General features: G+C 37.7%; 1 protein-coding gene across 1 annotated transcript; it reads left to right on the plus strand.

The window, feature by feature from the left end:
• Positions 1–1,055: 1,055 nt before the first annotated feature.
• On the plus strand, positions 1,056–10,479 carry LOC116199512 (glutamine--tRNA ligase). Its single transcript, XM_031529880.1, has 23 exons — positions 1,056–1,378; positions 1,493–1,543; positions 1,643–1,714; positions 1,966–2,065; positions 2,349–2,444; positions 2,721–2,782; positions 2,917–3,015; positions 3,104–3,196; positions 3,574–3,726; positions 3,849–3,904; positions 5,077–5,167; positions 5,244–5,330; positions 6,044–6,241; positions 6,318–6,416; positions 7,650–7,781; positions 7,877–8,013; positions 8,100–8,199; positions 8,281–8,370; positions 8,599–8,699; positions 8,783–8,888; positions 9,003–9,092; positions 9,197–9,326; positions 10,127–10,479. Exons 1-23 carry the CDS (start codon positions 1,247–1,249, stop codon positions 10,219–10,221), a joined length of 2,370 nt encoding a protein of 789 aa, XP_031385740.1. The 5' UTR covers positions 1,056–1,246; the 3' UTR covers positions 10,222–10,479.
• The last annotated feature ends 359 nt before the right edge of the window (positions 10,480–10,838 follow it).

The following is a 10,838-nucleotide window of genomic DNA, read 5'->3' on the forward strand; positions in this document are numbered from 1 at the left end:
GTTCTGATATTCTTTATTATTATAAATGGACCCTCAAACTATCTTTGTTTTGAAAATTTCTTCAGCTCGTATGAACTGCTCCCCTATCTCCTCCAATGGCGAATGTTGGATTGCCAGGACGACACTGGTGATGTTTACACACCCTATAAGTGCACAAGCCGTACAAGTAGTAGAGTGATGTGTATAGATCATTTCCACATAGACTCGTACTAAAAACTTCACTAGCGTTAGACGTGAGCGCCCTAATTAAGGTCAAACCAATCGAAAATTTGACTTTTAAGAAATAAAATTAAAAAATAAAAAATAACTCAACATATGTTCAATCAGTGGAGAAGACTTAGAATTACGACATTTCCCGATACTTTGCTAAACTATCCAACACTCTCTGTCAATGCCGCGGCAACCTCTAGAGTGCTACAACATCGTCTAATATGCATCCCATCTTTCATCCTTATCTTTGCGATAGCATTCTTGACCTATGCACAGCATCATCTGGGATCAATCCAAGCCTTATAGTGACCTAAAAATTACTATAAAAAAGAATAAATAAGTACTAAATCTATTGAAACTAATATAAATTGATTCTAAAACCTAAAAAAGGGTGTAAAGTAACCTAAAAATTACTAAAACCTCGAAAAACTCGACAACTAAACACAACTCAAGGCTAAAAGACATGCTAAATAACTGTATATGCTAGAGTTAACATGCACCTTCAGTCGTGATTGCAAAAGAGATAATTGACTTCTTTTTTTTTTTCCTGGGAAAGATATAATTGACTAATTGAAGGGAGAATGCCACTTCAACGAATAATTTTACAACCACAGTGACTGCAAAAGAGCTTCTCCGTTGCTTCTCTTGCTCCATCAAACTGGCTAAGCCAATGCTGCTCGCCGACCGCTGGCGCTGCTGCTTCCTAGACAGCCGCTCCGATTTGTAAATTTTCGGGTTTCATCTGCAATTTCCGATTTCTTCTTTGAGTTTTTGTGTAATTATAAATGGACCCTTATACTTGTTTTATTTTCGAATTGGCCTCAGTCCTAATAAACCCTAAAAATGCTCTTTTTTCTGCGCAGTTCCCTTTCTTCCTTGAGACTGAGAGAAAGAAAGTACTGAGTCTGAGCTTCCCCTTCGCCACGCTTCCTCTGTAGGCCCGCCCTCCCCTTCGGCTTAAGCCTCATTGTCCTCCATCTCCCGCCTTCACCGCCCGTCCGCTCTCCTACCGGCCTCTCCTCTTCCTGGTTCAGATATGCCGAGGGAGGAGACCTCCGGCGCCGACCCGCTGGAGCTGTTCCTGAAGATAGGCTTGGATGAGCGCACTGCCAAGAACACCATCGCCAACAACAAGGTCACCGCCAACCTCACCGCCGTCATCCACGAGGTATCTCACTGGTCGGTTTGAAGTAAAGTCAGCAGCTTTTCGCAATAGCTTGAGGTTTCAATTGCTCATAGATTGATTGATTGATTGATTGAGCTCTCCTCGATTGCCGTGCAGGCTGCTGTTGCCGATGGATGCAGCAAGACCGTGGGGAATCTCCTGTACACGGTAAGGCATCCTAATTCTTTCTCCCTTTCCATCAAATTTGCTGTCTGAATCATCAATTATGCGAATCTGATGGATTGCTTCATCTTGCATGTGTTGCAGGTTGCGACTAAGTTCCCTGCCAATGCGCTGGTGCACCGTCCCACCCTGCTGCAGTACATTGTCTCATCGAAGGTCTGCCCTGCAACATTTTTTCCTCCATAACGCATTCTATTTGTTCGTTCTCTCTATAACATTCTGCAAGCATGCTTTATTATTTAGCTCTTAACCGATGTGGAGAGACTGTGCATTCGGTCAATTGTCCCAGCACTTTCTGTGTTGAAAAAGGACTTTGCTTTGCATGTTCTTACTTGTGGTTGTTGTTATGTTCTGGTTTCCCAAATGCCTGTAGCTTATCATATCTGTTTCTTTTAATGCTCTTGTAGATTAAAACTCCGGCTCAGTTAGATGCGGCATTTGCGTTCTTTTCAAACACAGCGTCTGAGAAATTCAAGCTGAATGAATTTGAAGAAGCATGTGGTGTAGGTATGTTTTTCAATGTCTGATTCATGATAGAGAGTGAATTATAAAATTTATGATATTTGATTTAGGTTTCTGGTAGGAGCATTATTATGCACGCATAATTGTCTCTCTTGATAAGCTGCAGAGTTCTTTCTTTTTGAAGGAATAACAATGAATAAATAAATGAATTGCAGAATGTAATATTTGGTCTGGATGGTAGCTTGGTTGTTATATATTTTTGAAGTAGGTTGTGGTTATGAATGTTTCATCTTCTTTAAGATGTAAATTGACTTGTACGTGCAAACAGGTGTTGAAGTATCCGTGCAAGAAATTGAGGGAACTGTTAATGATATTTTTGAAGAGAAGAAGAGTTCCATTTTGGAACAGCGCTATCGGACAAATGGTAAGTGTTTATGTATTGCAATTTCTTTCTCTAAGCATGCTTTGCCTAGGTGTTCTTTTTCCTGCAACATTTAGCAGCTACATTTTATATGCGTACTTTTTGAAGAATGAAATCAAATGTGAGCTCTGAATTCTTAATCTGATGAGTTAACCTGGTTTTGGGTTATCTCACTTTCGATTGGGAATTGGGTCTTTGAAAACTGGGCCTTAAAAATGCTACTGAGCAACACTGTTCTGTGAAATTCTTTCCTAATGTTGAAATCCCTCCTTTCTCCAGTGGGTGAGCTGTTTGGGCATGTCAGGAAAAAACTCCCCTGGGCTGATCCAAAGATTGTAAAGGTGGTGGTTGTTTTCCTTATATACATGTATATATTATATATGTTTTATATTCTATATACATTAATTATTGACATGTTATTGATCATTACAAGTTTGTTTTTATTTTTTGACGTGCATCTCTTTTCTTGTTACAGCAAATTATAGATACAAAACTATATCAGTTGTTGGGTGAACGGACTGCTGCAGATGATGAAAAGCCTTCAAAAAAGAAGGAAAAGCCTGTTAAAGTTGTGGTGAGTGCTTGCGTGAATCTGAGCTTTTGCGTGTTCCCTTCATTAGAAAGGTCTCATACTGATCATCAATCCATTCCGATGTGTGTAGGATAAAAAGACTGTTGCAGATGCTCCAGCACCACCATCTGAAGAGGATCTCAATCCCTTTTTGATCTTTCCTCAGCCAGAAGATAATTTCAAGGTACAAATAATATTAATCGATAACCATTGCATAATGAGATCTGCATGTGCCAGTCTATGGAAGCTTTAAATAATTAGTAGCACATTAAATTTACAAGTTGGAGATAATATTTTAAAAGCTGGCTAGTTTCTGTAACTGAATAGTGTCACATGCTACTATACCTATATGCCTTTGAGCAGGGCTAGCCATTGCCCTAATGGTTTTAATATGGTTCAAAATTATAAAATGGGCTTCAGTACTGATCTTGTTTCTGTTAAAAATGCTGTACTCATTTGGATACTGCTATATACATCATTGTATCTTCAATTACTTTCAACTGATTCCCAAATGTGTGGATAACAAGCATTCATTCAAGACCTCAATAACCTCTGAACCAGGTGCACACAGAGATATTTTTCAGTAATGGATCTGTATTGAGGTGCGGCAATACAAAGGAAATGCTTGAAAAACACTTGAAATTGACGGGAGGCAAAGTTTTCACCCGATTTCCTCCAGAACCAAATGGATACCTGCATATCGGCCATGCTAAGGTAAACTAGAAACAGATCAAGAGGCTGTAATTTACTTGATATCTTTTCTTCTTTTTTTTTTTTTCCCTTCTTTCTTTTGGGGCTATTATTCTTAAGTTTTTCTGAGTTTCATTGTGGAGCAGGCCATGTTTGTCAGCTTTGGGCTAGCAAAGGAGAGGGGTGGAAACTGTTATTTGAGGTCAGAGTCACTTTTTTATTTGTGTGCAAGCCCTTTATGTATTAGAGGTGTGCTTTTTCTGTGCGTCTACTAGATCGTGCTTAGGTAGAAACTCAAAGAGTTTTGTGCCATTAGCATCAAGTTAGGCATGAAGGGTGTTTTGGTTCCTTTGAGTCAGTTACTCCTTCCTTAGAGTGTGTGTCATTGGATAGAAGCTTGGATGTTAAGATATATCCTGACTGTCATGCTAGGCATGTTGATGTGGGTTGGCGAAATGGTCCTCTTCTACTCGATTTGCAGATTTAGCAATCTATAATACTAAAATTTTTTTACTTATATGCCGAGGAAGTAATAATGAGTTTCCAGGAAATTTATATTGGTTTAGGATTAGGGGGTTTTGGATCATGACATTTTACCATGTCATGTCTTTTATCATGGATGATCAAGCTAGGTGAACAGCCCCAGCTTAGAACAATTCTTCAAATAGTTATCTACTAGAATTCTGAACAGCTTTTAACTATTTGAAATATGTTAAGAAATGTTCTGATTACTCCTTGGATCCCCAAAAAGAGCAAATAACCTGCTCGATTTTACCTTAGGGACTGAACATCTTACTCGCAATCAATTTTCGATGTTCTTGTCTACTGTTTATATGCTAATATACTGAAAGATGCTGGTTGGCTCATCTTTTCCACTGGGTTGGTGCTCAACTGGTATTGTATAAATATGTTTTAAACACTCAAAAGAGAATCTGAAACTGATAGATCATAATATGTTCCAGTTAGCGTTTTGATTTTTTGATTTGGTCGACTTTTCAGAATTCATTTACTATTTTGATTTTTTGATTTAATGTGTTCCAATATATATGTATTTAAAAGATGCTCTTTACTAATTAATGTTATAAATTTGACATCCTCTAATATGCTACAATTTCTACGAATAACATCTCTGCATTCTGCATTGAGATTTCATTTCTAAGATGTACATGAACAATGATATTTCAACATACACTCCTAGGTGAAGCCACTTATCAAAAAGGGGACAACAATGATACTTGAAAATCGCTTGCTAAAGTCAAATTGTCGTGAGGGTTATATCTCTAGAGATATAGTTAGAATTTTCTTGGGATATTTATTTGTTATAGTGAACTTCCTTCAGCGCTGATTACATTATTATTCGTATTGTTTTCCCAGATTTGATGATACAAATCCTGAAGCTGAAAAGAAGGAATACATTGACCATATCAAAGAAATAGTTGATTGGATGGGTTGGAAACCTTTCAAGGTAGGGTCACTTTGAGGGATTAATTGATTTCTGTCTTGAGGTCTTTTTTTAAAATACTATCTATTGGATTTTGTAGATCACTTATGCCAGTGATTACTTCCAAGAGTTGTATGATCTAGCGGTAGAGCTCATACGTCGGGGTCATGCTTATGTTGATCACCAGGTTTGTCATATCATGAACCTCAAGAGATCGACACATCTCAATGTGTAGTTCCCCTGCACTTTTATAGTTGATTTTTGTCAAATTGTGAATTCTTGTTTACTAGGAAGCTCAGAATGTACTGGCAAAATGTGTATTTATTTATTTAATGAAGGGTAAATTTTGTAAAGAAGATTGTAGTTTCAAGGTGTTCCCAAGTTTATTCCGGATTTTACGGTGTCATCTCAAAAAGTCACAAGGTTTCGTTTCGATTTGAAATCTGTCCCGCCATAAATTTCCTGTTAATTTTCCATCTGATGTGGCACAGTTAAATAATTGTTTAATGTCAGAAAATAAAAGGTGCTAAAAGGCTGAACTTAAAAGTGCTAAAAGTGTCAGATGTCATTGCTGCACTGAATTTTTTTTTTGTCAAATGTATTTTTAAATTTTTTGGTTTTTTCTTTTGTTGGGGGTTGATCAACTGTACTGATTTTATCTATAAATGCATCCCTTCGTTTGTGAAAACCAGTTTCCCAATTTGGCAAATTGGATATTCAAATAACCTAGTCAAGCTTTTATTTCTCATGGTCATAAGAGTCGTTAAGCATGTTTTACGTTTTTATTGTATCACGTTAATTGCTTCGGTTTCAGCAGTTTGCAGATGTCACCTTGGTAATTCTAATTGACTGTATGAACTGAATCGTTATCTTTTTATTGTTTCTTTTTCCTTTATCTAGACACCTGATGAAATAAAGGAGTACAGAGAAAAGAAGATGAACAGTCCTTGGAGAGACCGGCCTATTGAAGAATCATTGAAACTGTTTGATGACATGAGAAGGGGATTGATTGAGGAAGGAAAAGCAACACTTAGAATGAAGCAGGATATGCAGAGTGATAATTTTAATATGTATGACCTTATTGCATACCGTATTAAGGCAAGTATTGATGTTACTTTTGGAACTCTGTCCATGTGCTTATTCGTAAGCTAATGCTTGGCTTTCCTTCCTGTAGTTTACACCCCATCCTCATGCTGGAGATAAATGGTGTATCTATCCAAGCTATGATTATGCTCACTGCATTGTTGATTCCCTTGAGAATATCACGCATTCGGTATGTTTTACTTTTTTGATTGATTTCTTCTAATATTGTATTCTTGGTAGATTTTTCTTTTAGTTTTCCCTCTTTGTTGATTAGAATAGCATTCATAGATAGAGTAAGACGAGGGGAGCAACCTCATGAAAAACTGTCACAAGCAAGTGATGAGATTAGATGATGCATCCTCTTGTCGTTGTAAGAAACAGTCAAGTGTAGAAAGGGAAAATGAGGCATGTTTCGGGATCAAAAAGTTGATAGGCGTGTTCCAGGCTAAAATTGTTTTCCGTGACAGTCCATCCTGTGAAAGTGATTTCTTTGTAATCTGGGTAGAAGTAACTGCATGTTTATATTCAAGAGTTGGCTTGGCTTAGTACCGGCAGAATGATAACAATTCAGCAACTGGTTTTGGTTAATTAGCATAGGCTGACTTCATTAATTTCCCATTTGGTCAAACTTCCTTTTAATTTCCTTCAATGTTGAGGGAACGAGATTTTTGGATGTAGAGGTTCAGAACGTTAATACAGAGATCTAAGTAAAGCAGTTGATGCAAATCACATTAATAAAGTAATATTGCAACGTACCAAATTCAGATAAAATAAATGTGATCCTCAAAAGAAGAATAGATGGAACTGCTTAGCAAGAGCACTGGTGTAGTCTTGAGACTGGAGAATGATTACTGAATGATTTGGTCCAAAACCGGAATATCTAGGGGTGAAGTTACAGTTCTTCCAAAATACCCTCAGTAATAGGAGGAAGATAATTGGAAGAGCAGAATAGGAGTGTAAAAGATTGTTTTGCTAGTTCTTTTAGCTCCTTAGTATTTAAGTTGAAAAAAGAAGTGAGATAATCAGTTTGAACATGTCCACTGCAAAATCGGGAATGGAGTGTGTTTTGCTTGAAATTGGGAGACCTTATATCTCTGCATGCTTATTTCTCGGAAAAGTCCATATATAGTTACAATTTTCTCCCTGGAAAAGAGTTATGAAACGCGTGGCACTTGGTTTTTCACTTGCTTATATTAGTGCTAATTTAGATCTAGGAAGTAAGACTTGGAGCTTAAACCTTGTGCCAACATTGCACTGACCGGAAAACATCCAACTCTAAATGACATTTCTTCTGTCAGCTAATGTTTCTGCATTGTGCAATCCTATGTTGCTGTACTTGCCTGTTTGGAGTATCCTTCGTGTATCAAATATCCTGTTGCCGTTTCCTGTTTCTATACTTATTCATCTGCCTGTACTTCTCCAGCTATGCACGCTTGAATTTGAGACCCGCCGTGCTTCCTATTATTGGTTATTGCATGCTTTGGATCTATATCAGCCCTATGTATGGGAATATTCTCGACTGAATGTCACAAATACAGTAATGTCAAAGCGAAAGGTGAGATTGCACATCCAATACTTTCTGCATGTCAAATAATTTCTGCACATCTTTTTCTAATCTTGAAAAATGGCCTCAACATCGTGTTCTTGCAGTTAAATCGACTTGTGACTGACAAGTGGGTTGATGGTTGGGATGATCCTCGTCTTATGACTCTTGCTGGTTTGCGGCGTCGAGGCGTGACTTCAACTTCTATTAATGCATTCGTTCGAGGAATAGGAATCACTAGGAGGTTGAGTTCGTAAAAGACATCTAAAATATATTGAATGAGTGTTATTAGGCAACTTTTGCTCAATTGTTTTCCCTTTTATCATGCAGTGATAGTAGCACAATAAGGTTGGATCGCCTCGAATATCACATACGAGAAGAACTGAACAAAACAGCCCCTCGAACAATGGTTGTCCTTAATCCACTTAAGGTGTGTCCTGATTTGTCTTTAAACTTAACTATTTCTCATCTTCATCATTAAGCTTCACTGTTGTTGTTTCTTGATTTTAAGGTTGTGATAACCAATTTAGAAGCGGGTTCCGTATTGGACCTTGATGCAAAGAAATGGCCGGATGCTCAAACAGACGATGCTGTTTATAAGGTAAATCTAGGAACTACAAGCTGAATGCGCCTTTGGATATAGCATGACGTGTAAATAAGTGAAACTTGTATGTTTTTGTATTAGGGTATGTTATTAGTTGCGATACAAAGATCCATAGACGTGGACTTCATAAAGTTTTTGAGCACCCAGATTATTTCTTTTCTTCGTCAGTTTGTATTGTTTTCCTTTTTGGATCTGTCATTAATAGTGCTTACATGACACTTGAAGGTTCCATTCTCCAATACAGTATACATAGAACGATCTGATTTCCGCTTGAAAGACTCAAAAGATTACTATGGCCTTGCTCCTGGGAAATCCGTGTTACTAAGGTATGTAGAAGCGGGAAATTTTTCCCTGCTAATCTGGCTTAGTAAAATGTGGCTTCGATGTTGAACCTTATATCATGTTGTAGATATGCATTCCCGATAAATTGCATGGATGTTATTCTAGCTGATGACAAGGAGACGGTCCTTGAGATTCGGGCAGAGTATGACCCCTCAAAGAAGACAAAACCAAAGGTTCCATTTTCTTATTGCCATTGACTGCTGTCAATATGAAGTCGTATTTATGGCTCCGTGCAGTTCTTATTTTATTTTCTCACATCTATATTTTATGTGTCTGGTAATATTCAGGGGGTGCTTCACTGGGTTGCTGAACCTTCTGCTGGTGTCGATCCACTTCAGGTGGAAGTGAGATTGTTTGACAAGCTATTTAAATCCGAGGTTTGGAACTTTTCTTGGGGAGGATTCTCAATGATTTCTACCCTTTGCTGCTACTTTTTGTGTAAAAGAAGATGGATACTAAGTTTGTTATTTGATTCAAACAGACTCCTGCTGAACTGGCTGACTGGCTCGGTGATCTGAACCCGCAGTCGAAGGTCGTCATCCCCAGTGCCTATGCCGTTACTTCTCTTCGAGAAGCTGCTGTCGGCGACAGTTTCCAGTTTGAAAGGCTTGGTAAGTACCCATATCCTTTTCTTCGTCATGACAGTTCAGGTACTGCTGTCTTCCACCCAAAAAAAAATAAATAAAAGAAAAAAATGGTTAATTTCACCATGCTTCACGATATTTTGAAAATTTTCACAACATAACACATATCATCATAATTTCACCAAATCGTATGATATTTTGAAATTTTTTCATGGCTAGCACGAAACGCAATAATTTCACCATATGGCACAAAATTTCTAAAAATTTTCATGGCATAGCATGATGTTAGTTTTCCGTCAATGACCTAACGGAGATCTGACTTGACCGTGTAACATTGTGCTATGCCATGAAATTTTTTTGAAATTTTGTGTCATGCGATGAAATTATTCCGTTTTGTGCTATGTCATGAAAAAATTTCAAAATATTGTGTGATTTGGTGAAATTATGACGATATGTGCTATGTGGTGAAAAGTTTCAAAATATGGTGCTGTATGGTGAAATTAACCCAAAAAAAAAAAAAGATACTGCTGTCTTTATAATGTCAGTAAGTAAAAGCGGACTTCTGTTTTGGATTATTGCAAGGTGACTTCGTGACAATGTTCTGAAACCAATTTCTTCTTTAGTGTGTGATGTCAAAAAATATCGGAAAGAGGATTGATACCCAAATTTTCAGACACTTCTAAAGACTAAATTAATTGCTACTTCATAGGACGTAGTTTCCCTGATTACACACGCACGAATTCCTTGCCAACCTTGTTGGAGATGTTTCTGCTACTGGTTATATTTCTCCTTCTGTCCTATTCTGGTGCTTACGATTTGAATTGCAGGGTATTTCATGGTTGACAAGGACTCGACAACTGAGAAGCTTGTCTTTAACCGGACAGTGACATTGCGGGATAGCTATGGCAAGGGCGGGAAATAGATTATTGTGTCCAAATGCTATAGTCAAAAACTATGGCCAGCAGAGAATCTGAATGTGTTATTATAAGTTTATACGAAATATTCAGTCATGACAACCACGAGCTACATTTTTCATTTAACCAATGTTAAATATGTAGTAGCTACTGTAATCCCGCTGTACATCATCATATAAGATACAGTTTGCACCTTTTTCGTCACAGTTGAAGATACTAATGTTTAGCCTGGAACTACATATTCGACATCAGTTGTTTTCTGAACATATATTGTCGCGATGGTGTGTTTCAGTGGAAATGTTGCTGTAGAAGAAATATTAACTTGCCTGTTTTTGCCTTGAGGTGCAGAGTATTCTCAATGGGGGCGAAATATTTTACAAATCCCTCCCCTTGTTATGACAGACGGTAAATAATACTTGTAATGTTGCTATCATCGATTCAAATGTTATCTGCGGGCGGCAAAAGTGGCAAAAATGCTATCTGATACAATCAAAGGGGCCGCCCTCATAGTGCTTCAACCTTTGACCTTCACTATGAATTTTCATTCGGAGGTCATGTCTCCTACCCCAGTTGCTCCAAAAGGAACAACTTCAGCTCGACTTCAGTTTTCCGGGGAGCGATTTAA

The sequence above is a fragment of the Punica granatum genome, chromosome 3 (genome assembly GCF_007655135.1).
Source record: "Punica granatum isolate Tunisia-2019 chromosome 3, ASM765513v2, whole genome shotgun sequence".
In the NCBI taxonomy this organism is placed as follows: domain Eukaryota; kingdom Viridiplantae; phylum Streptophyta; class Magnoliopsida; order Myrtales; family Lythraceae; genus Punica; species Punica granatum.

Excerpts from the sequence above, each read along its gene's own strand:
- LOC116199512 (XM_031529880.1), top strand. The coding sequence starts at position 1,247 with ATGCCGAGGGAGGAGACCTCCGGCGCCGACCCGCTGGAGCTGTTCCTG. Across the intron at positions 1,544-1,642 it reads TGGGGAATCTCCTGTACACG|GTTGCGACTAAGTTCCCTGC; the intron begins GTAAGGCATCCT and ends CATGTGTTGCAG. Across the intron at positions 2,066-2,348 it reads TGAAGAAGCATGTGGTGTAG|GTGTTGAAGTATCCGTGCAA; the intron begins GTATGTTTTTCA and ends ACGTGCAAACAG.